Raw genomic sequence first — 26,703 nt, 5'->3', positions numbered from 1 at the left:
AGAATCCTCTGAAATGAATACAGTGAGGTAGCTAGCAGTATCAGCACACAGGTGTTTTCAAGTGGACATGACTTCCTCATAACTACAGTATCATAGTGGGAGTTAGTTATTTCTTCCTTCACACACTTCTGTGCAGGTACCCTTATGAACAGCTTTTAAAAAAAGCCTACTTGTTAGAAGTTGTATCAAATATTTAATGTAAATTAAAATGAATGTAAATATTTTTCTATACAATTTGTGGCTGTATTGTTTCTACAACTTATTGCTGCCAGTTGTACAATGTCTTGTTGAAAAACAGTAAAACCATTCTCTCTCACACATCAGTGTTGCTCCAGGATGTCTTTTGAACGAGCCAGAGTCCCACTGCATTGTGTCTACCACCCTCAACCCTGCTATCAAAGAGATGTTGTTGCAGCATAAGGACAGTAGCTATAGCGGTTGATTGTATTCACAAAAATCAGCAACTAGGCATTTTAGAACTTTGGCTAGAACTCTTGAATCAATACAATTCTAAAGACAGTCAATGGAATTTTGAAACCAACAGTAAGAAGTAGATGGTCAAAAAAGTAAAAAATAAAAAATGATCTTCTATATTGACCGGAAAACAAATTCATTATTCCACAACTGTTTTAACATAATCAGAATGAATCTAAATGTATTTGTTCAATACAGGTTAGGTCTCTATCAACTGGTTATGTTTAATAATGGCTAGGCCTATAATCATTTGTATTCCCTCCTATTAATGTAACAGTTCCGTAACCACAGACGCTGGGAGACGGGAAGCAAGTACAGGATGAGGATTTAATAACAAATAGCCATGAAACTAAACAAGATCAACACCAACAGGGAAGTGAAACTGAGAAAGTGACAGATATAGGGGAGGCAATCAATGATGTGATGGAGTCCAGGTGAGTCCGATGAAGCGCTGGTGGGCGTACCGATGGTGACAGGTGTGCGTAATGATGAGCAGCCTGGCGACCTCGAGTGTCAGAGAGAGAGAGAGAGAGAGAGAGAGAGAGAGAGAGAGAGAGAGAGAGAGAGAGAGAGAGAGAGAGAGAGGATGTGCTGCTCAATCTGTGGCCACATCAGAGCCCTCAGTCCTCTCTCTTCATATGGTAATGACTATATCCCAAATGACGTCCTATTCCTTATAAAGTGCTTTTGACCAAGGTCAATAGGGCTCTGGTCAAAAGTAGTGTGTTTATAGGGAATAGGGTGCCATTGGGATGCACATCATACATACTGACTTGGCAGGGGACCCACATTCTGCTTTAGTTACCAGGAGAGAGAAACCCAAACCTTCCATTTCTGCAGCAAACCAATGGCACTCAGCAAACTGACACTGGGAGAAAGGGTCAACTCATTCACCACTTTAATCAAGAGGTTTCACGGAATCCAGTACAACTCGTAACCTACAAGTAATTGGATGAAAACCGATCTAGGCTGGTCTGCATCCAAACTGGCACCCAATTCCCTATATACTGTAGTGCTATATAAAACGATGTATCTGTATTTTTTCATTAGTCCACTGTTAATACAGACCCAAAATATGTTGCATTGTCACCAGTCAAGTTTTCAAGATATTGGACTTTCAAGAAGCAGTGTCACTTGCCATATCCCCATGATGATGTGTTTTGCATCATATGAAAGCAACTTTGAAATCTACATGCAATGAAAAGATCTATATAAAATAAATATATGATTATATGTCTGTATAGGGATCACAGGTTCTGGTCAAAATGTGTGTACCATATGGGAATTGGGTGCCTTTTCAGAAAGACACTTGGCAGCTGTGTTGCATGAAAAAGTTGTATGGTTGACAATCTGAATGGCCACGTTGAGCAAATGAATCAAGTTGTTCAGGGTGACCATGACAACTTGCAGTAATTTAAGCAGGATTGACCATGCCTTCATAACTTCACGCGTTATGGTTAGGGTAGTGTAGTTAGTAGGCTATGGGGTGCTCAGTTGGGGGTGAGCGGGTTCTCTCGTGTTGGATTCCTTCAGTTTTCCTTTAATAACACTAGAGGGTAGTGTTTCTCTTGAAACATCACCTCTGTCTGCTCTGTATAAGTAGCCGACTCTAAAGTCAATACTGTATACTTTTTATTTGGGTGGAGGCACCACACCCTAAGTGCTATCAGTCAGGCCAAATAAAAAAGTTTTGCTTATCTTAAAATGTTGGCAGAATGCAAACACACCCATAGTCCAACATCACTGCTACCCTACATCAGACATGATCAGACAATGGCATATTATTTCCAAACATGGGATGGAGATGGATATAGTTCAAATTGTCAGCAAATACAACAACCTATTTGAATGGATTCGTTGCAGGTTCTTGTGATCTTGCTGTACCAGGAGTTGCATGCGCTCCTTGTCATGCTCCCATGAAGTAAGGCTAGACTGGCATGAGAATCTTTAAACAAAGCCCCCATTCAGATAGTGAAAGATATGACCTGAATAATAGGATTCCAAATTAATTAATTTGAAATAAGAAATCCCTAACGTTTTATCAACAATAATCACAAATTCATCTCACTGGTTTGAACACTGTCGAATGTCTCAATGGCCTACCGGCATTGTCATGACCAAGTGTAAACCTATACTGGATTGCATCTGTTCATACAAACGTACACGCCAAGGGGGAGAGGGACCAACAAAAGCCGGGGACCAACAAAAGCGAATGGATGCGGTGAGGAGAGGGAAGTCGTCCGAAATCTGGCTACATGTGACGTCACGAGATTTCCTTAGACCAAGCGGCAGCTGCTGAAGCTAGTCACAGAGCCGGGAGGACTGTCGCAGCAATTTCTGTCTACAAAGTATTATTTTCGGACATTATAATTGGCCGTAGCATCAGCAGCAATGGATACATCCCGGTTTTTCTTCTATTTTTATCACTGACTGACTGTTCTTTCCAAATATTTTGCTGCGTTGGAAGCACGCAAGCGCTCGAAGGGGGGTGTCCCTAGATATCATTATTCGACTTGCCAGGTAAAATACGTCAATGTAAATGAAAATACTAATTATAAAAAGAAAAGCAGAAAGGGTTTAAGAAGCGCTGGGTTTGGGGTTACATTTTTGGGGGCCTGTGGAAGCATATTTTCAACGTAAAATGGGTGTGAACAACCGTTAGCTTGTAGCGGGCTAGCTAGCATGAATGCACGTCATTTTCAAGTTTGGGATGTGATGCTGCTGGGATGCTGCAACGGGAGGGCTTGGGCATTCTCAAGCGTGAGCTATAATGATGGGGTGGTGTTATTGTCTGGCTTCGGCCCAGTCTTTGCGCCTTAAACAAATATGTTTATTGAAACAAAGCCACATGTTTCTATGATATAAGTTTATATATATATATATATATATATAAACGACAACAACCTAGGAATAAATATAGGGAGTCGTTAAAAAGGTAACACGTCAAAAGGAGACTGTCAGCTAGTTGCTAGCTAACGTTTGCTACGTTCGTTAGCCGCGTTCAGTGGCTAGCTAGCTCGATTTACAATTTCTTCCCCCAATCACTTGACATTTTATCCGTTTGCTGGGCACGTGAACATTGTTTAAAAAATCATCCATACCCATTAATGATTTTGTGCCTCTTGTTATTATTGTATCATTAAGTGTGTAATGTTATATGGCAGGCGGATGTTATTATGTAAGAGCAAATGACACCACACGCCCTTGAAACAAAAGCTGTTGTTTCAATATTTGCTTATTTTTGTATGCGGTGCAAGGCCTAGCCATGTCTTGTACATTGATGGCAGAGACGATTGTTACGGAAAAGGTTTGCACATGTGACCTGTAATGGTTTCTAAAATGGAAAGTCTGGTCATGTCAGCCATTGTTTTTGTTGTCATTGGATTGATTCCATTTATTTTCCATCCCAGAGCCAGGTCTTTCACATCAGTCGGCCGCTTTTGACAGGCGTCCAATCTCTGACAACAAAACACTGTAATGTAAGACAGTTTTCTCCTAGTACGGTAGTAGTGCTTCACTTTGAACAAAAATAAACTCATGGGTTGTCACAGGCAATTTGGCCTCTATTTTGGCACCCTTGTATCACTGGTTACTAGAGATAAGTAAATGGTAATACATTTTTATCTCTCCACGAAGGACATGAATTTAAGCACAGAAGCTGTTCCTGAACTTGAATATGATTGTGTACCCAGATTTAAATCATTTTCTATAGTAGGCCTACATAATGCTTTTGACATACTGGCTGCTTTTCCCATTGATCTCCAATTGGGATTTGGAGTGATTGACTGAGGTCCGTACTAATGTTGTCATCATTGTAGCCAATATACTTAGATGTGACTAAATATACGCAGTGAAAAGTAACTGAAGATCAATGTTTTTAGAGACATCAGACTGGCCAGGTTGGGATTCAAGTTATATACAGTACCAGTCAAAAGTTTGGACATTCCTACTCATTCCAGGGTTTTTCTGTACTATTTTCTACATTGTAGAATAATAGTGAAGACATCAAAACTATGAAATAACACACATGGAATCATGTAGTAACCAAAAAAGTGTTAAACGAATCAAAACATTTTTATATTTGAGGATCTTAAAATAGCTACTCTTTGCACTGATGACAGTTTTGCACACTCTTGGCATTCTCTCAACCAGCTTCATGAGGTAGTCACCTGGAATGCATTTCAATTAACAGGTGTGCCTTGTTAAAAGTTAATTTGTAGAATTTATTTTCTTAATGCGTTTGAGCCAATCAGTGTTGTGACAAGGTAGGGGTGGTAAAAGACCAAGTCCATATTATGGCAAGATCAGCTCAAATAAGCAAAGAGAAACAACAGTCCATCATTACTTGAAGACATGAAGGTCAGTCAATCTGGAAAATTTCAAAAACTTTTAAAGTTTCTTCAAGTGCAGTCGCAGTAACCATCAAGCGCTATGATGAAACTGGCTCTCAAGAGGACCGCCACAGGAAAGGAAGACCCAGGGTTACCTCTGCTGCAGAGGATAAGTTCATTAGAGTTACCAGCCTCAGAAATTGCAGCCCAAATAAATGCTTCACAGAGTTCAAGTATCAGACACATCTCAACATCAACTGTTCAGAGGAGACTGTGTGAATCAGGCCTTCATGGTCAAATTGCTGCACAGAAACCACTACTAAAGGACACCAATAAGAAGAGACTTGCTTGGGCCAAGAAACATGAGCAATGGACATTAGACTGGTGGAAATCTGTCCTTTGGTCTGATGAGACCAAATGTTTGATTTTTGGTTCCAAACGCTGTGTCTTTGTGAGACACAGAGTAGGTGAACAGTTGATCTCTGCATGTGTGGTTCACACCGTGAAGCATGGAGGTGTGCGGGTGCTTTGCTGGTGACACTGTCAATGATTTATTTAGAACACTTAACCAGCATGGCTACCACAGCATTCTGCAGTGATATGCCATCCCATCTGGTTTGCGCTTAGTGGGACTATCAGTTGTTTTTCAACAGGATAATGACCCAAAACACACCTACAGGCTGTGTAAGGGCTATTTGACCAAGAACGAGAGTGATGGAGTGCTGCACTAGATGACCTGGCCTCCACAATCACCTGACCTCAACCCAATTGAGATGGTTTGGGATGAGTTGGACCGCAGAGTGAAGGTAAAGAGGCCAACAAGTGCTCCGTATATGTGGAAACTCCTTCAAGACTGCTAGAAAAGCATTCTAGGTGAAGCTGGTTGAGAGAATGCCAGGAGTGCAAAGCTGTCAAGGCAAAGGGTGGCTACTTTGAAGAATCTCAAATATAAAATATATTTTGATTTGATTAACACTTTTGTGGTTACTACATGATTCCATAGGTGTTATTTTGTAGTTTTGATGTCTTCACTATTAGAAAATAGTATTACAAAAAATTTAAAATAAAACCTTCAATGAGTGTGTCAACTTTTGACTGGTACTGTATATATTTTATTTAACCAGGTACATTGACTGAGAACGCATTATAATTTACAGCAACAACCAGAGGAAAGTGTTCCTCCTACTGGCCCTCCAACACCACTTCCAGCAGCATCTGGCCTCCCATCCAGGGAGCGACTAGAACCAACCCTGCTTAGCATTAGAGGTATGCCAGTAGTGGGATGCAAGAGGGTATGCTGCTGCTAGATCGAGGCTATTTGGTTCTTTCATTGCCATCAAAGCGCATATGTTGCTCAATCGAACAAAGTTTGTGTAGAGTCCTCAAGGCACACGTTATCTAACAGTGTAGTAGATCAAAACATCTAAATTCAAAAGCGGCAAAGTTTTGCGTGGTCCTAATACGCGGCTCTGACCTTGCCACAGTCTCTGACGTTGTTTGTGCATATCCTAATAGACAACTTAGAATAATCCATCGGTAACAGAATAGACACAAGGTGGCCGTAAAGGATGTGTACCTTTTTAAAAGAATCTGGTCAATGGCGCTGTGTAATCAGTTTTTGGCCCGCCAAAGAGCAGAGAGAGAGGGAGGAAAGGGGACAAATCAGCCGGTGGGAGGGGACGGGAAGCGCATTCTGGGTCTTAACAATGACTCCAGTTCTCACGTAAGTGTTTCTAAAGGAACGAGAGGGGGGCGGGGATGTAGTCTGTGTGTGGAGTAATCCATGGACCTTTTTTCCCCCCCCCCTTTCTCTCTCCCCAGCTTCCTTCCAGGCTGTCACCACTGGAGTGCCTTAAGAGAGAGCGAAGGAAGACGTGGAGAGAGAGGCAGTGTGAGAGACGGTTAGGGGAATAAAGACAGAGTGAGAGGAAAACACGAGTGGAGAGGAGGTAGCAGAAAGGAGAAGAGGGAGAGCCAAGGGAGTTGGGAAAAAGATGGAGTAAGGGAGAGGGAGAGACAACACACAGAGAAAGAGTGAGGAGAGTGGTGTGTGTCTGTGAGGAAGAGAAAGAGACAGCAAGGTCAGGACTGCTGAACCCCCCCCCCCCCCCACACCCACCCCCCTTGGGTCTGAGCACTGGGCAGACGGTCAAGGCGACGCCACTATGAGCGACCAAAACGTTGTCAAGGAAGGCTGGGTTCAGAAGAGAGGTGAGTTGATCGATTGATTGATGATCGGTGATGTTTACTGTCTTTGAAAATAAATGTTTTTCTTCACAGTTCACATCAAGAAACAAACACCCCCGGTCCCCACGTACCTGTATATACATAAACATGGAAACCAACAGGGAAGGGAATTAATGGAATATTGTATTATTATAACCAGGGGTTGGAACCAAAATTATTTTCCAATCGTTTCATTCTGAACAGAACCATTAGTTTTTCTGTTCCGACAAGCAAAATAAAGTTCTGAACCATTTCAAACCAAAAAAAGTACTCATTATATCGTTCCTTTTTAAACCTCTGAAAATGTTTTATTTTTTTTACATTTCTTTCAGCATTAAATTACTTCACCAATCAGTGTGGATAGAGCAGGGCGTGAGATGCGACTGAAATTTTTCAGGCAAGAGAAGATGATGGAGGAGGCTTGGCTTGAAGCACTGGGCATCTTGTTATGGCATGCATTATCTGAATTAGGCCCACAGAACTATACCTACAGAGAAGCAGCTTCTATGGAATAACTTTTAATGTCTTTGAACTTTGAGATTTTTGTGGGACCAGAAAAATTCAAAATAAAATAACATTATTAACTGGTTCCCATGATTTTAATATAACGGTTCTGTTCCGGAACAGTTTAGATCACTTTCGTTTAATTTTGTTATTTTCCGGTTTACGGTTCTGTTCCCTGAACCGGTTCCAACCCCTGTTTTATAGCTAGTATGCACAGCATGTGGTATGGAGGATTTTAAGCTATGCTGACTGGTTGAACACGTTTGTGTGTGTGTGGGTGTGTGTGTGTGTGTGTGTGTGTGTGTGTGTGTGTGTGTAGCCTCAGGCTGTGACACTGCCACAGACAAATTTGAGTTCTCGGAGGATGGCTTAACTCCCGAGTTCCTTCCTTTCAGAGCCCGGGAGCCACTGAATTGTTACAGGCACTTTTGCGCTTGTACAAAATCCAGTTACAGTCTTCTAAACACTGAAGGGTAGCTAGTGGTGTAGAGTTAAACTAGTAGCAAACAATCAGTTTTATACTTGTATTAAATTGTTATTACAAAGTTGTTACTGCATTTTTGCACACTGTCACTTGTGGTAAAAAAAGTTAAATAATACCATGTAGGCTATTAGCAAAATGGAGCTCTTCTACAACAAGGTCCACATGGCGATCTTGCAAGTGAACACAAGTATGGACCTTCGTATTAATTAATTATGTATTAACCTTCTTGAACCATGACGAATCCTGCCATGCTGTTAAATGAAAATGCACTTCCTTAAAGCCGTACATAGGGGTATATCCCAGATGACATCTAATTCCCTTTATAATGCACTACTTTTGTCCAGGGCCCATAGCCCTGGCACTATAAAGGGAAGAGTGCCATTTAGGTTGCAGCGAAGGTCTGACCACTGCTACAGCCAGCCAGCCAGTCAGTCAGTAACTATATAAACTGATAGGCTAAGTTTCCAGTATAAACCAATCCCTACTGGACTTGTTGCAGGTGAGTACATAAAGAACTGGAGGCCGCGCTACTTCCTGCTGAAGACAGACGGATCCTTCATCGGCTACAAAGACAAACCCCAGGACGCGGACCTGGCCTATCCCCTCAATAACTTCTCTGTAGCAAGTAGGTTCTCCTCGCCATCATCAGTCCCCATTTTAAACCATTTGTGGGCGGTTTCTCAGACACAGATTAAGCCTAGTCCTGGACTAAAAGCAAGCTCAATGGAGAATCTCAATTGAAAATGATTGAGTCCAGGACTAGGTTTAATCTGTCCCGGGAAACCGCTTCATAGTGTGAGTATATTGTATTACAATATACAGCCTATGGAAAGTATTCAGACCCCTTGACTTTTTCCACATTTTTATTCTAAAATTGATAAAAATATTTTTTTAAATCCTCAGCAATCTACACATGATACCCCATAATGACAAAGTGAAAACAGGTTGTTAAAATCTTTTGCAAATGTATTAAAAATAAAAACAGATGCATAAGTAGTATTCTGACCCTTTGCTATGAGATTCGAAGTTGAGCTCTGTTGCATCCTGTTTCAATTGATCATTCTTGAGATGTTTCTGCAACTTGATTGGAGTCCACCTGTGGTAAATTCAATTGAATGGACATGATTTGGAAAGGCACACACATGTCTATACAAGGTCTCACAGTTGACAGTGCATGTCAGAGCAAAAACCAGGCCATGAGGTCGAAGGAATTGTCTGTAGAACCCCGAGACAGGATTGTGTGGAGGCACAGATCTGAGGACGGGTACCAAAACATTTCTGCAGCATTGAAGGTCCCCAAGAACACAGTGGCCTCCATCATTCTTAAATGGAAGAAGTTTGGAACCATCAAGACTTCCTAGAGCTGGCCGCCCTGCCAAACTGATCAATCAGGGAAGAAGGGCCTTGGTCAGAGAGGTGACCAAGAACCTGATGGTCACTCTGACAGAGCTCTAGAGTTCTTCTGTGGAGATGGGAGAACCTTCCAGAAGGACAACCATCTCTGCAGCACTCCACCAATCAGGCCTTTATGTTAGAGTGGCCAGACGGAAGCCACTCTTCAGTAAACGGCACATGCCAGCCTGCTTGGAGTTTGCCAAAAGGCACCTAAAGACTCGGACCATGAGAAACAAGATTCTCTGGTCTGATGAAACCAAGATTGAACTCTTTGGCCTGAATGCCAAGTGTCACGCCTGGAGGAAACCTGGCACCATCCCTACGGTGAAACGTGGTGGCAACATTATGCTGTGGGGATGGTTTTCAGCAGCAGGGACTGGGAGACTAGTCAGGATCAAAGGAAAGTGAATGGAGCAAAGTACAGAGGTCCTTGATGACAACCTACTCCAGAGCGCTCAGGACCTCAGACTGGGGTGAAGGTTCAACTTGCAACAGGACAACGACCTTAAGCACACAGCCAAGACAACGCTGGAGTGGATTCTGGACAGGTCTCTGAATGTCCTTGAGTGGCCCAGCCAGAGCCTGGACTTGAACCCGATCGAGCATCTCTGGACAGACCTGAAAATAGCTGTGCAGCAACGCTCCCCATCCAACCTGACAGAGCTTGAGAGCATCTGCAAAGAAGAATGGGAGAAGCTCCCCAAATACAGGTGTGCCAAGCTTGTATACCCAAAAAGACTCGATGCTGTAATCGTTGCCAAAGGTGTTTCAATCAAGTATTGAGTAAAGGGTCTGAATACTTATGTAAATGTTATATTTCAGTTTTGTATTTTTAATAAATTAGCAAAAATGTCAACTCTTTTTGCTTTGTTAATATGGGGTATTGTTTGTAGATTGAGGGGGGAAAAAACGATTTAATCAAATTTAGATTAAGGCTGTAACAAGTCAAGTGGTCTGAATACTTTCCTACTACAATTTTCTTAATTTTAAAATATCATTAAAGGTTCCCATGTTAGGCAGTGTGCACTCCCAAGAGCCAATGTGCCTCTGTCAAACGTTCAGAGTTAAAGTAGTGCTACTTGAATATAGTACAACACTATGTTACCACCGTTATCTCCTGAAACGGTAGTGAGTGACAAATGTTTATTCTGTGACACTTTGTCTACCACCATGGTATGAAGGATTTATTCAATCACTCGTTCATCACCCCGCTCATTTTATTTTTACCTTCTTGCTCTCTCCCACCTCCTCTCTCTCCCCCTCTTTCTTCCCTCTCTTTCCTTCCTGACACACCCTCTATTTCTCCCCCCTCCTTTTCCCTCTCCTCAGAATGTCAGCTGATGAAGACGGAGCGGCCGAAGCCCAACACGTTCATCATCCGCTGTTTGCAGTGGACAACGGTTATTGAGAGGACATTCCACGTGGACACGCCCGATGAGAGGTGGGTCACCCTCTCACTCACTCCCTCCGCTCTCTCTCTCTTCCTCTACTACAGCCTTGCCTCCTCATCTCTCGCCTTTAGGGAAAAACGCTATTGAAAATCGAAGAAGAACACCTATACACTGTTTAGATGCTGCTAAAACATGTTAATCTAAACATAAAACTTCCACAGCAGCAGTTGCATGTTTTGACGTAACTAGTTTTAGCAAACCACGGGAGCATCCAGACAGAATGGGGGGTATGTCTCTAGATTTCTCCATGGCATTTGTTTTGTACCCTGCACTTTTTCGAAATATGTGCTTTCCTCAGCACACGTGCACATACACACGCAGTGTATTAAAGTGAGCTGCTGTTGGTTGGTTCCAGGGATGAGTGGGCCGAGGCCATCCAGATGGTGGCCGACTCCCTGGCCAAGCAGGAGGAGGAGGGGATCCTGTGCAGCCCCACGTCGCAGATCGAGAACGAGGTCAACGAGGAGGAGATGGACACCTCCACCAGCCAACACAAACGGAAGGTGAGCCGCCCTGGGGACTGAGCGCAGGTCGTACATTGGTAGATGGGCACATAAAAACCAAGCAAGATTGTTTCTCTCATCTCAATGAAGGCTTCTCCTCTTCTTGTTTATTTTCTTTTGTCCCCTACTTTCCTCTTCTCTCCTCTCTGACAGACAATGAATGACTTTGACTATCTGAAACTACTGGGCAAAGGCACTTTTGGGAAAGTCATTCTGGTGAAGGAGAAAGCGAGTGGAACTTATTATGCCATGAAGATCCTGAAGAAAGAAGTCATCATCGCCAAGGTACTGGCTGGTTTTAAAGCAGTTTCTCTCAACCTTTTTTATTCTAGAGATCAAATCAATCAAATCAAATTTTATGTCACATGTGCCGAATACAACAGTGAAATGCTTACAGTGAAATGCTTACTTACGAGCCCTTAACCAACAATACAGTTTTAAGAAAAATAAGTGTTAAGTAAAAAATAGGTAAGTAAAAAATGTACAATAAAAGTAACAAATAATTAAAGAGCAGCAGTAAAATAACAGTAGCGAGGCTATATACAGGGGGTACCGGTACAGAGTCAATGTGCTGGGGTACAGGTTAGTAGAGGTAATATGTACATCAGCAAACTAGAACTATGTTTTTTCCTGCTTGGAAGTACATTTAAACTAAACTAGCTCTATAGAACTGACTAAATGAGTGTCTGGGACCATCCCACAGACCAGCGGTCGAAACACTGGTGGAAAGAACTGAGCCCTGTTGGAATGGATCCAGATATCACCATTTGGCGCCTTGTACCTTCTACATCCTAACATTCTGTCTTTCTCTCCCGCTCTCTTTCCCTCTCTCTCTACCCCCCTGTTTCTGGATTTTCCTCTCTTTCCTTGTAACGCAGGACGAAGTTGCTCACACCCTCACAGAAAGCAGAGTGTTGAAAAACACCCGGCATCCATTCCTAACCGTGAGTATTGTTTAGCAGAGACTTGAAGGCAAACTTTATACTGTAAGCCTGTATTATTCACTTGGAGGGCATGTCTCAAATGGCACCCATATGGCTCTGGTCAAAAGTAGTGCACTATATAGGGAATAGGGTGCCACTTGGGATGCATCCACAGACTCAGTCAAAAGCAAAGTCTGACTGAATAAACATTTAAGCTGTTCTACTGTTGCACGTGTCATTAGATATGAATTCACGCGATAATTGAATGTCTGTTTGTGTGGATGTAAAGAAACAAAACAACAACGATGGTGCAACTCTTGTTCTTTTTCTCCAGTCTCTAAAGTACTCCTTTCAGACCAAGGACCGGTTGTGCTTCGTCATGGAGTATGTGAACGGAGGAGAGGTAAGAGATGCTACCTGAGATACCTGGGGAAAGATTAGCATGTTTTTTTTTTTTTTACAGACACTAGGTGTGTTGATGAGGATTCCCTGAGACAGGTGCACCTTCCTCTTCCACCATACAGAATTCTTTCCAGGAGCCGAAAAAAAATTATTTCCAGGGACCATCTCAGATTTGGAGTGCTGATCTAGGATCAAGTCCCCCTCCTATTCATTCTGATTTAAATGCAAAACTGATCTTAAATCAGCACTCCTACTCTGAGACAATTTGTGAATACGGGCCCATGACATGTTTTTTAGAGAGCTATTAGTGAACTATACCTTTTTTATGCAGATGTGTAAATACATATTTGAATTTAACAACTTTTTTTTTTGTGTTTATGCCTATCTTTCCCATTTTCCTCGCAGCTGTTTTTCCATTTGTCAAGAGAGCGAGTGTTTTCCGAGGACCGCACGCGGTTCTACGGAGCTGAGATCGTCTCCGCTTTAGACTACCTTCACTCTGCCAAGATAGTGTACCGCGATCTGAAGGTATATTCATTCATGTTAGCCAAGCTGTTGGACAGTCATCTCTATATCTATCATAACACCATGTGTAGACTTCTCTGAGAGGCGAATCCTTACTTCCAATCCTAACTAAGTCCAATGGGAGACTAAGTGAAGATTTTGACTTAAAACATATCAAAAGAGCATGCTGTTGAGGATGGATATATTATAGGGGGGTATATTCAACATATAACATGATATTTATTCTCATTGGCAGCTGGAGAACTTGATGCTGGATAAAGACGGGCACGTCAAGATCACAGACTTCGGCCTCTGCAAAGAGGGCATCACCGACACGGCCACCATGAAGACCTTCTGCGGCACGCCAGAGTACCTGGCTCCAGAGGTCAGAGCTCACACTGATGTACACTACACTACCCAGAATGCCATGTTGTGAGATCTATCCAGGTTTTCTTATGGGAGGAAATATTCTAGGTGTCTAATATACTAACTACATACTAATACTGAGTAAAGCGGAGATCTACTGGCAAGAGACAAAAGTCCTTGCACGGAAAAGAGTGAGGTGTAGAGAAGAACGGTATGAATGCCGTATGCTCCCAGGGGGGCCCCGGTGGCGGACGCCCTATGCTCCCAGGGGGTCCCCATTGGTGGACGCGCTGTGCTCCCAAGGGGGCCAAGAGGATACAGTCAGGTCACATACTAATAAAATAAAATCTAATGTTATTGGTCACGTACACAGTAATACCTAACAATACACAGAAATCCACAAAATAAAAGAAGAAATATCAGAACGAGCAATGTCAGTCCAAAATATATATGTATATGGTGGTGTGTATAGACATTATGGACAATAAATATGCAGTAGTTATATAGGATGAGCCTTGATTAGAATTAGAGGTCGACCAATTATGATTTTTCAAGGCCGATACCGATTATTGGATAACCAAAAAAAGCAGGTGCCGATTTTTTATTTATTTACATTTATTTATTTGTAATAATGACAATTACAACAATACTGAATGAACAATGAACACTTTTATTTTAACTTAATACATAAATAAAATCAATTTAGTCTCAAATAATGAAACGTGTTCAATTTGGTTTAAATAATGCAAAAAAAAACAGTTTGACAAGAAAGTAAAAGTGCAATATGTGCCATGTAAAAAAAGCTAACGTTTAAGTTACTTGCTCAAAACATGAGAACATATGTTAAAAGGTTGTAGTGCAGAATGCAGAGCTTGTCTGCATGGTCCCCTGTCAGTCTGCTCCTCCGCTTCTCATAAATGATCCCCACCTCACTGAACACTCTCTAGCTTGGGACCGAAGAAGGTGGAGGACAGAGAAACTTTTTTGCCAGTGGAGCGAGTGATTGAAGTCTGTCCTCATTCTGCTTCCACCACTCCAAAGGCAAGCCAGTCTTTCTGTCAATGACAGGCTCTGTGAGGTAACACTCAATTTCAAAACTTCACCCCAGCCCTCTTAGCTTCTGAGGATTCTACTGTAGAGGCTGTCCATCAGACTGGGTGGCTGATCTACCCAGAATCGTTTCCTTTTTGCACCTGGATCTGGGTCCTCCTCTTCACTCGTCCCATCTGCTGTGGCTCTGGGATTTGGTTTCCTTAGTAGGTCAGACTCCTCCTTCAGCCACTCTTTTTCTTTCTCTAGTGCTATCCCTGAGGTGAAGGCATAGCTCTTGTAATGTGGATCCTTTTTTTTTGTGTTTTTTTTGTGACAGTGTTTTCAATGGGATTTCTATGTGGATCTAGATTTCTAAGGCACTTGCTTGCAGTTCCTATCGCTTCCACTGGATGTCAACAGTCTTTAGAAATTGGTTGATGTTTTTCTTTTGAGTAATGAAGAAGTATGGCTGTTCAGAACGAGGGTCGAATCTAGTGTACTGTTGTGGTTGGGGCGTGCGACCTGAAAGCTCGCTCCACTTTGTTTTCGTCCGGTATTGAACACAGTTTATCCCGTCTTAAATTTGATTGATTATTTATGTAAAAGAATACCTACATTTGTATTAGGAAAGTTGTTTGAAATGTTTGGATCAAGATTACAGGTAACCTATTAGATATTTTGTAGTCATGTTGCGCGAGTTAGAACCGGTGTTTTTCTGAATCAAAGGCGCCAAATAAATGGACATTTTGTAGATAACGACGGAATTTATGGGACATATTGGAGTGCCAACAGAAGAAGATCTTCAAAGGTAAGGCATGAATTATATCGTTATTTCTGAGTTTTGTGTCGCGCCTGGCGGGTTGAATTATGATTGTCATGTGTTTGTTTGATGGGGTGCTGTCCTCAGATAATAACATGGTTTGCTTTCGCCGTAAAGCCTTTTTGAAATCTGCCACGGTGGCTAGATTAACAAGAAGTTAGGCTTTAATTTGGTGTATTGCACTTGTGAATGTATGAAAGTTAAATATTTCAACAACAAAAAAATGAATTTGGCGCTCTGCCATTTCACCGGATGTTATGGAAACGTTCCGCTAGCGGAACCCCTACCCGTAAATTAAGGTGATTCCACAGGTTGGTGGTATTTTTTGATTTAGCCGTTGCTGACCCCATGCTTACATCGTCATCACAAATAAGACACCTTGCTTTCCCTGGTACCAATTCAATGTAATAGTCCCACACTGGTGCTCTGCTTTTCTCTGCCATCTGTAAAATTAATATAATCATGTACACACATACCCACAGAGCTCTCTGAAGTGACAATGATACTGGAGTCTGCTTAGGAGACACAAATACTCTCAACTGTTTGAATAATAAAAATAGAGTTTAAGTTACCTGTGATGAATGTTGAAAGCCAAAAACTGTCATTTCTAGATGCAGGAAATCCTGTTTTAATAATGGACATGGTAAGAATTGACTACCAAAGTGTGAGTCATAATCCCCATGACACCTTCCAGCAAAATCTGAAAAGCGGTTCCTTCCTTCATTTATTCCATAGGATATTTTTAGATTGACTTCAAATAAGGTCTGTGTTTCGTGTAGGCTTACACCACCTTGCCAATTTGATAACTGTGTAGATATCCATAGGACAAGGTAACTCTGATCAATATTGGATAAATAAACTCAGCAAAAAAAGAAACGTCCTCTCACTGTCAACTCCATCTATTTTCAGCAAACTTAACATGTGTAAATATTTGTATGAACATAACAAGATTCAACAACTGAGACAAACTGCACAAGTTCCACAGACATGTGACAAACAGAAATTGAATGTGTCCCTGAACAAAGGGTGGGTCAAAATCAAAAGTAACAGTCAGTATATGGTGTGGCCACCAGCTGCATTAAGTAATGCAGTGCATCTCCTCATGGACTGCACCAGATTTGCCAGTTCTTGCTGTGAGATGTTACCCCACTCTTCCACCAAGGCACCTGCAAGTTCCCGGACATTTCTGGGGAGAATGGCTCTAGCTCTCACCCTCCGATCCAACAGGTCCCAGACGTGGTCAATGGGATTGAGATCCGGGCTCTTCGGTGGCCATGGCAGAACACTGACATTCCTGTCTTGCAGGAAATCACGCACAGAACGAGCAGTATGGCTGGTGGAATTGTCATGCTGGAGGGTCATGTCAGGATGAGCCTGCAGGAAGGGTACCACATGATGGAGGATGTCTTCCCTGTAACGCAAAGCGTTGAGATTGCCTGCAATGACAACAAGCTCAGTCCGATGATGCTGTGACATACCATGACGGACCCTCCACCTCCAAATCGATCCCACGCCAGAGTACAGGCCTCGGTATAACGCTCATTCCTTCGACGATAAACACGAATCCGACCATCTCCCCTGGTGAGACAAAACCGCGACTCGTCAGTGAAGAGCACTTTTTGCCAGTCCTGTCTGGTCCAGCGACGGTGGGTTTGTGCCCATAGGCGACATTGTTGCCGGTGATGTCTGGTGAGGACCTGCCTTACAACAGGCCTACAAGCTCTCAGTCCAGCCTCTCTCAGCCTATTGCGGACAGTCTGAGCACTGATGGAGGGATTATGTGTTCCTGGTGTAACTCGGGTAGTTGTTACCATCCTGTACTTGTCCCGCAGGTGTGATGTTTGGCTGTACCGATCCTGTGCACGTGTTACACGTGGTCTGCCACTGCGAGGACAATCAGCTGTAGCACTGTCTTAGGCGTCTCACAGTACGGACATTGCAATTTATTGCCCTGGTCACATCTGCAGTCCTCATGCCTCCTTGCAGCATGCCTAAGGCGCGTTCAAGCAGATGAGCAGGGACCCTGGGCATCTTTCTTTTGGTGTTTTTCAGAGTCAGTAGAAAGACCTCTTTAGTGTCCTACGTTTTCATAACTGTGAACTTAATTGCCTACCGTATAGAAGCTGTTAGGGTCTTAACGACCGTTCCACAGGTGCATGTTCATTAATTGTTTATGGTTCATTGAACAAGCATGGGAAACAGTGTTTAAACCCTTTACGATGAAGATCTGTGAAGTTATTTGGATTTTTACGCATTATCTTTGAAAGACAGGGTCCTGAAAAAACAATGTTTATTTTTTTGCTAAGTTTATTTATGAAAATATGTTGACAAACGGTACCTTATTATAGTGAGATTTACACGAGTATGAAAACATCGAGGCGGTTTAAGCCTGCACGAAACACAGACCTTATTTGAAGTAGATCAAGACATTCTCTATGGAAGACATGAAAGGTAAAATAACGAAGGAACCCCTTTCAAGTTCAGCCGCAAGTTATTATAGGAATTATGACGCGTCGACTATTTCTGTCTCTACCATTTGTATTTCATATACCTTTGACTATTGGATGTTCTTATAGGCACTATAGTATTGCCAGCCTAATCTCAGGAGTCATAAACAGCGCTGTGCTTCAAGCATTGCGAAGAGCTGCTGGCAAACGCAGGAAAGTGCTGTTTGATTGAATGCTTACGAGCCTGCTGCTGCCTACCACCGCTCAGTCATACTGCTCTAACAAATATCAAATCATAGACTTAATTGTAATATAATAAACACACAGAAATATGAGCCTAATGTCATTAATACGGTCAAATCTGGAAACTTTCATTTCAAAAACAAAATGTTTCTTTCAGTGAAATACGGAACCGTTCCATATTTTAACGAACGGGTGGCAAGTCTAAATATTGCTGTTACATTGCACAACCTTCAATGTTATGTCATAATTATGTACAATTCTGGCAAATTAGTTCGCAACAAGCCAGGCGGCCCAAACTGTTGCATATACCCTGGCTCTGCGTGCAATGAACGCAAGAGAAGTGACAGAATTTCCCTAGTTAATATTGCCTGCTAACATGAATTTCTTTGAACTAAATATGCAGGTTTAAAGAAATATACTTCTGCGTATTGATTTTAAGAAAGGCATTGATGTTTATAGTTAGGTACATTTGTGCAACGGTTGTGCTTTTGTTAAATCATCACCCGTTTGGCGAAGTAGGCTGTGATTCGATGATAAATTAACAGGTACCGCATTGATTATATGCAACGCTGGACAAGCTTGTTAACCTAGTAATATCATTAACCATGTGTACTTAACTAGTGATTATGTTAAGATTGATTGTTTTTTATAAGATAAGTTTAATGCCAGCTAGCAACTTACCTTGGCTCCTTGCTGCACTCGCGTAACAGGTGGTCAGCCTGCCACACAGTTTCCTCGTGGAATGCAATGTAATCGGCACCCAAAAAAACGAAACTTGAAATCGGCCTTAATTAATCGGCCATGCCGATTTTAATCGGTCGAACTAGAATACAGTATATACATATGAAGTGGGTAAAACATACTGTATTATGTCATGATGTCCCTATGCTAGGTGCTGGAGGACAATGACTACGGCCGGGCGGTGGACTGGTGGGGTCTGGGCGTGGTCATGTATGAGATGATGTGCGGCCGGCTGCCCTTCTACAACCAGGACCACGAGAAGCTGTTTGAGCTGATCCTCATGGAGGAGATCAAGTTTCCACGCACGCTCTCCTCCGACTCCAAGTCCCTGCTCTCTGGCCTGCTCATCAAGGACCCCAACAAACGGTACAGAGAGATAGAAACAGACGCTCGGGCACACACACAGACAGACATGCATGCATTGAAGCAAGAGAGATGTACACAGACAGACGAACGAACGAACACACACACACACACACACACACACACACCAAGACTCCAGTGGGGGATTATACGAAGCTGGATCAATGATCAGCCAACAAACTCTGTCAAATAGTTTTGACAGAACACATTTCCTACTTTGTAACAGATCAACATGAAGTGGATTATTGACTCATGCTAATCAGCTAACCAGCCCTCAACTGTAACTTCCCATAATTTAGTCTTTTTTTGTACAGGAGTTGCTGGCTCACTCATTGATCCTGCTTCATGAAATACTAGCTCATCGCAATTTTTCATTTGTTTATTGCTCTGCTACAAAGCCGTTTTGTCACTAAAAGCTTGAGGCAGCCAGGTTAGTGGTAAACCCAAGGGAGAATGTTCTCTCATTCACCCCTTGATGTTATTCCAGGATTTGCACCTAGCTCATGTTGTCTTGTTTCTCGACAGGCTTTCTAGAAAGTGTTCACATCTGTACTTTTCTCTATTTCCGACAGACTCGGTGGCGGTCCAGACGATGCGAAGGAGATAATGCGCCACAGTTTCTTTGTGGCTGTAGACTGGCAAGACGTCTACGACAAAAAGGTGAGTCTCCTCTTGTTCTACACCTGATCACGTACGTGTACGATTTCATTAAACCAGTTCTGTGCCCTCCCATCGACTTCTGAACAAATTCGGAATATTCCACGCAGGTGAAAATGACTAGCATTTTTCCAGTCAAATATGCAAATATTGACGTCACACACAAGCCAGGGACATCAGTGTGTCACATGTCAATGTGGTCCTGTGTGGCTCAGTTGATAAAGCATGATGTCAAGATCTTGGGTTTGACTCCTGCTAAGGCCACCGATACAAAAATGTATGCACAAAGTACTGTAAGTGAGTGGCTTTGGATAAAAGCGTCTGCTAAATGGCAATTATATATTACATGTGACAACGGTGTCCCCTCCCTCTCCCCTACAGTTGGTCCCCCCCTTCATGCCACAAGTCTCGTCAGAGACAGACACCCGGTATTTCGATGAGGAGTTCACGGCACAGACGATCACCATCACTCCCCCGGAAAAATGTAAGTGTCCATCGGATCCCTCTGCACGGTTCGGCCCACTTCTTTGGAATAGGGGTTTCCTGCCATAGACTCTGCCATAGGATGATTAGTCTGTTGAATTGTTGGGGGTGTTGTGCTGTGGTACTGGCCTTTATTTAGTGATTATTCTAAGGTAACACTGTTACTCAAGTGCCCCTAAGTTTTTTACATTTCTTTTTTATTTCACCTTTATTTAACCAGGTAGGCTAGTTGAGAACAAGTTCTCATTTACAGCTGTGACCTGGCCAAGATAAAGCAAAGCGTTTCGACACATACAACAACACAAGAGTTACACATGGAATAAACAAACATACAGTCAATAATACAGTAGAAAAAAGCATATATACAGTGTGTGCAAATGAGGTAGGGTAAGGGAGGTAAGGCAATAAATAGGCCATGGTGGCGAAGTAATTACAATATAGCAATTAAACACTGGAATGGTATATGTGCAGAAGATGAATGTGCAAGTAGAGATACTGGGGTGCAAAGGCGCAAGATAAATAAATACAGTAGGGGGGTGAGGTTGTTGGATGGGCTATTTACAGATGCCTTTGGGGGTGACCAGTGAGATATACCTACTGGAGCGCGTGCTACGGGTGGGTGCTGCTATGGTGACCAGTGAGCTAAGGCGGGGCTTTACCTAGCAGAGACTTGTAGATGACCTGGAGCCAGTGGGTTTGGCGACGATTATGAAGCTAGGGCCAGCCAATGAGAGCGTACAGGTCGCAGTGGTGGGTAGTATATGGTGCTTTGGTGACAAAACGGATGGCACTGTGATAGACCGCATCCAATTTGTTGAGTAGAGTGTTGGAGGCTATTTTGTAAATGACATCGTCGAGGATCGGTAGGATGGTCAGTGTAACGAGGGTATTTTTGGCGGCATGAGTGAAGGATGCTTTGTTACGAAATAGGAAGCTGATTCTAGATTTCATTTTGGATTGGAGATGCTTAATGTGAGTCTGGAAGGAGAGATTACAGTCTAACCAGACACCTAGGTATTTGTAGTTGTCCACATATTCTAAGTCAGAACCGTCCAGAGTAGAGGTCGGCCGATTATGATTTTTCAACGCCGATACCGATTATTGGCGGGCCGAAAAAGCCGATACCGATTAATCGGACGATTTAAAAGAAAATATATACTTTTTATTTTTTATGTAACTTATTTGTATTATTATTTGTATTTTATATTATTTGTATTATTTATATATATATATATATCTCTAATATAATCATTTTTATTTATTTTTTATTTATTTGTAATAATGACAATTACATCAATACTGAATGAACACTTATTTTAACTTAATATAATACATCAATAAAATCTATTTAGCCTCAAATAAATAATGAAACATGTTCAATTTGGTTTAAATAAAGTGTTGGAGAAGAAAGTAAAAGTGCAATATATGCCATGTAAAAAAGCTAACGTTTAAGTTCCTTGCTCAGAACATATGAAAGCTGGTGGTTCCTTTTAACATGAGTCTTCAATATTCCCAGGTAAGAAGTTTTAGGTTGTAGTTATTATAGGAATTATAGGACTATTTCTCTCTATACGATTTGTATTTCATATACCTTTGACTATTGGATATTCTTATAGGCACTTTAGTATTGCCAGTGTAACAGTATAGCTTCCGTCCCTCTCCTCGCTCCTACCTGGGCTCGAACCAGGAACACATCGACAACAGCCACCTCGAAGCAGCGTTACCCATGTAGAGCAAGGGGGAAAACTACTCCAAGTCTCAGAGCGAGTGACGTTGAAACACCATTAGCGTGCACCAGGCTAACTAGCTAGCCATTTCACATCGGTTACACCACCCTAATCTTGGGAGTTGACAGGCTTGAAGTCATAAACAGCGCAATGCATTGCGAAGGGCTGCTGGCAAACGCACGAAAGTGCTGTTTGAATGAACGCTTACGAGCCTGCTGCTGCCTACCATCGCTCAGTCAGACTGCTCTATCAAATCATAGACTTAATTATAATATAACACACAGAAATACGAGCCTTAGGTCATTAATATGGTTGAATCCGGAAACTATCATCTCGAAAACAAAACGTTTTTCCTGTCAGTGAAATACGGAACCGTTCCGTTTTTTATCTAACGGGTGGCATCCCTAAGTGTAAATATTCCTGTTACATTGCACAACCTTCAATGTTATGTCATAATTACGTAAAATTCTGGCAAATTAGTTCACAATGAGCCAGGCGGCCCAAACTGCTGCATATACTCTGTTGCAAGAGAAGTGACACATTTTCCGACCGGTTGAAGAGCATGCATTTCGTTTTACTAGCATTTAAGAGCAGTTGGAGGCCACGGAAGGAGAGTTGTATGGCATTGAAGCTCGTCTGGAGGTTAGTTAACACAATGTCCAAAGAAGGGCCAGAGGTATACAGAATGGTGTCGTCTACGTAGAGGTGGATCAGAGAATCACCAGCAGCAAGAGCGACATCATTGATGTATACAGAGAAGAGAGTCGGCCTGAGAATTGAACCCTATGGCACCCCCATAAAGACTGCCAGAGGTCCGGACAACAAGCCCTCGGATTTGACACATTTGAGAAGTAGTTGGTGAACCAGGCAAGGCAATCATTTGAGAAACCAAGGCTGTTGAGTCTGCTGATAAGAATGTAGTGATTGACAGAGTCGAAAGCCTTGGCCAGGTCGATGAATACAGCTGCACGGTTTTGTCTTATCGATGGTAGTTATGATATCATTTAGGACCTTGAGCGTGGCTGAGGTGCACCCATGACCAGCTCTGAAACCAGATTGCATAGCGGAGAAGGTATGGTGGGATTCGAAATGGTCGGTGATCTGTTTGTTAACTTGGCTTTTGAAGACCTTAGAAAGGCAGGGTAGGATAAATATAGGTCTGTAGCAGTTTGGGTCTAGAGTGTCTCCCCCTTTGAAGAGGGGGATGACCGCAGCAGCTTTCCAATCTTTGAGAATCTCAGATGATACGAGAGAGGTTGAACAGGCTAGTAATAGGGGTTGCAACAATTTCGGCGGATAATTTTAGAAAGAGAGGGTCCAGATTGTCTAGCCCGGCTGATTTGGAGGGGTCCAGATTTTGCAGCTCTTTCAGAACATCAGCTATCTGGATTTGGGTGAAGGAGAAATGGGGGAGGCTTGGGCGAGTTGCTGTGGGGGGTGCAGGGCTGTTGACCGGAGTAGGGGTAGCCAGGTGGAAAGCATGGCCAGCCGTAGAAAAATGCTTATTGAAATTCTTAATTATAGTGGATTTATCGGTGGTGACAGTGTTTCCTAGCCTCAGTGCAGTGGGCAGCTGGGAGGAGGTGCTGTTATTCTCCATGGACTTTAGTGTCCCAAAACTTTTTGGAATTAGTGCTACAGGAAGCAAATTTCTGTTAGGAAAGCTAAGGCTAGCTTTTTCAAACTGCCTGTGTATATTGGTTCCTAACTTCCCTGAAAAGTTGCATATCACGGGGGATATTCGATGCTAATGCAGTACGCCACAGGATGTTTTTGTGCTGGTCAAGGGCAGTCAGGTCTGGAGAGAACCATGGGCTATATCTGTTCCTGGTTCTACATTTTTTGAATGGGGCATGCTTATTTAGGATGGTGAGGAAGGCACTTTTAAAGAATAAACAGGCATCCTCTACTGACGGGATGAGGTCAATATCCTTCTAGGATACCCGGGCCAGGTCGATTATAAAGGCCTGCTCGCTGAATTGTTTAGGGAGCGTTTGACAGGGATGAGGGGTGGTCGTTTGACCGCAGACCCATTACGGATGCAGGCAATGAGGCAGTGATCGCTGAGATCTTGGTTGAAAACAGCAGAGGTGTATTTGGAGGGCAAGTTGGTTAGGATGATATCTGTGAGGGTGCCAGTGTTCACGGATTTGGGGTTGTACCTGGTGGGTTCATTGATAATTTGTGTGAGATTGAGGGCATCAAGCTTAGATTGTAGGATGGCCAGGGTGTTAAGCATGTCCCAGTTTAGGTCACCTAGCAGCACGAGCTCTGAAGATAGATGGGGGGCAATCAATTCACAGCTGGGGGTAGAGGGTGGTCTATAGTAAGTGGCAACGGTGAGAGACTTAAGTAATGACACTTAACTCATGCAGGTTATAACACCCTTATAATTCATTAAGTTTGTTATTGAGCCCAGACTTACCTGTCTTTCTCCCTCTCCTCTCTCGCTGTCTCTTTCTACAGACGATGAAGATGGGATGGGCGAGGGTGACAGCGAACGGAGGCCTCATTTCCCACAATTCTCGTATTCGGCCAGTGGACGAGAGTGAAGGTCATTGCCAGCCAGCCAGCCAGTATTGCCCCCCCCCCTGTCGTGCGGCCGTTTCGAGGAAAACACGTAGCCATTTTAGGAAAAGTCTCCCCTCTTTTCTCCTTCTTTGTATTCGAGTGCAGACTGGGAGAAGTTGTCTTTTTAGGGACTATAAAAGGGGTTTTGCACAGTGGGATAGACTCAAGCTGGTCTCTCCACACAGAAAACGTATCTTACATTTTCAACGCTATATACTGCAGAAGGCAATGTTTTTGTTATTTATTTTTATCCGTCAATATTAGGTTGTCGACCTGTTAAGTTCTTTGTCTTTTTTTTATTTTTAACTTTTTTGCACTTGGTTTGGAAGAGCCGTTCTAGGGAACAAAACCAAAAATGTTGCCTTATGTGTGCAGATGTTTCGTATCATACAGACAGGGTTTAGGTCGGGGGGGCTCGTGGTTCATTCAAACAATTATTTTTCTCATATACAATGCCATGGTGGTGCACATTCTCTAATCCCATGGCAACGAGAGTCACTGTCTACTAAAAACCACAAAGACAGAACTGACAGTTTCTTTCATTCCAATTTCATTGTCAGTGTTATTTCTTTTCATCCTTTTTGACCTTTTCATTTTCAGCCAGATATTTCTCCTTGGTTATTGTTTGACAGAAACACTAAACTGCCAGATACTGCACGGTTCACTCAGGCAACACAGAGCACAACCGCATTCAACTCAGCTACCAGTTTAGCTTTACACACCCATCAGGGAAAAGCTACTATAAATATACAAGCCTTTTTTGCATCTTTCTCCACAGTCATTTGATTAATAACTTATTTTCATAGCTATAGAAAAAATAGTGGTATAGATGTTTACACAAGGAATGTGGCTTATACAGGTCCACCTTATGCTGTCATAACACACATGCTCTCTCACACACACACACACACACACACACTAACATCAGAGCCAGCTCTGAGCTCTGCTGATATGGCTTGTGACAGACTATGAAATCTGTATCTGTAAAAAAAAAAAAATCTCCCCATCAATCTTCCCAAAGCGACAAGGTGGGCGGAAGGCATCAATAATCACTAACCATGTCGGGTCACAGATCACGTGAAACTGAGCCATGAATATACTTGTGTATGATGAGGACTGTGAGAATGGAGAGAGAAAAGGAAAGCAGTTCCCCCACCTTTTTTGATGTAAATATGCAATGCCTTTTTTTGTTCTTAGTGGCATCTTGGCCAGACATGAACTTTTGTGTGTGACTGTACTTCAAGCTTGCTGAGGAGAACCAAGAACAGAGGAAAAGGAAGACTGAATGACGTTTTGGGTCAAAACAACGTAAACTACAATGTTAGACTGACTGGATGCTCCCATTTTGTGACTGATGTCAGCGTCGCCTCGACCTGTCTTTCCAGAAGAGGTTTCCATGGAGACGAGACCCTTTTTTCGCTGTTGGTCAAATAGATTGACATCCACTGTAACGTTTTCTTTTTCCCGTTCAAGTGGGACCATGGTCAATTCTGCAGTGATATGTGGTTACATCAGGTTGTTACCATTCCCTTCTTTTTTTGTACCATAGTACTAGTTTTATTTATGTTTGTGTCATTCTAGGCAGTGTTGCCCAGTCTTGTTCAGAGTCAAAAAGGCACCTCTCTTTAAGCCGCTGAAGGATGATATTGTTGGATGCATTACTAAAGTCTGTTTTTTATCCAATTGTTTTTTGGATTGTTTGCTTGTTTGTTTTCTTACCAAAACATTAGGGCAAGAAACCAATAGTGAACTTGCATTGCCGTGGTAGTATTTATTTTGAATTAAATTAAAGAATACATTTCAGGGTTTTTCATAGCGTAAATCAGTGTTTTATTTTAATCCCCCTTCTGATATTTCAATGACTGTGTACCCTTGCTCCGCCGGACCTGCTCTGACTTGGAGCCAAGGCACTGGGTACTTTTTTAGCTTGGATTTACATAAATGCTTAACTCTGAACTTTTACACCTCAAAAAGCAACAGTCTTGAATGATGCAGAGGTTTGTGATTCTGCTCGCCACAAGTCTTGTCACACTCCTGATGGAAACAACACTAGCAC

At 42.5% G+C, this 26,703-nt stretch overlaps 1 protein-coding gene across 1 annotated transcript; it reads left to right on the top strand.

Annotated features, from left to right (window-relative positions):
- The first annotated feature begins 2,716 nt into the window (after positions 1–2,716).
- LOC106585772 (RAC-gamma serine/threonine-protein kinase) lies at positions 2,717–26,455 on the top strand. The gene is made up of 14 exons (XM_014172370.3): positions 2,717–2,994; positions 6,627–7,016; positions 8,519–8,644; positions 10,744–10,855; positions 11,221–11,368; positions 11,522–11,653; positions 12,247–12,312; positions 12,626–12,694; positions 13,099–13,221; positions 13,454–13,582; positions 18,998–19,212; positions 19,782–19,869; positions 20,248–20,350; positions 24,543–26,455. Exons 2-14 carry the CDS (start codon positions 6,971–6,973, stop codon positions 24,626–24,628), a joined length of 1,443 nt encoding a protein of 480 aa, XP_014027845.1. The 5' UTR covers positions 2,717–2,994; positions 6,627–6,970; the 3' UTR covers positions 24,629–26,455.
- The last annotated feature ends 248 nt before the right edge of the window (positions 26,456–26,703 follow it).

This window comes from Salmo salar, chromosome 02 (genome assembly GCF_965601325.2).
Source record: "Salmo salar chromosome 02, fSalSal1, whole genome shotgun sequence".
Classification (NCBI taxonomy): Eukaryota; Metazoa; Chordata; class Actinopteri; order Salmoniformes; family Salmonidae; genus Salmo; species Salmo salar.
Note: the sequence above shows the minus strand (reverse complement) of the source record. Positions and strands in the feature narration are given on the sequence as shown.

Excerpts from the sequence above, each read along its gene's own strand:
- LOC106585772 (XM_014172370.3), top strand. The coding sequence starts at position 6,971 with ATGAGCGACCAAAACGTTGTCAAGGAAGGCTGGGTTCAGAAGAGAG. Across the intron at positions 12,313-12,625 it reads CCCGGCATCCATTCCTAACC|TCTCTAAAGTACTCCTTTCA; the intron begins GTGAGTATTGTT and ends CTTTTTCTCCAG. Across the intron at positions 13,583-18,997 it reads CAGAGTACCTGGCTCCAGAG|GTGCTGGAGGACAATGACTA; the intron begins GTCAGAGCTCAC and ends TCCCTATGCTAG.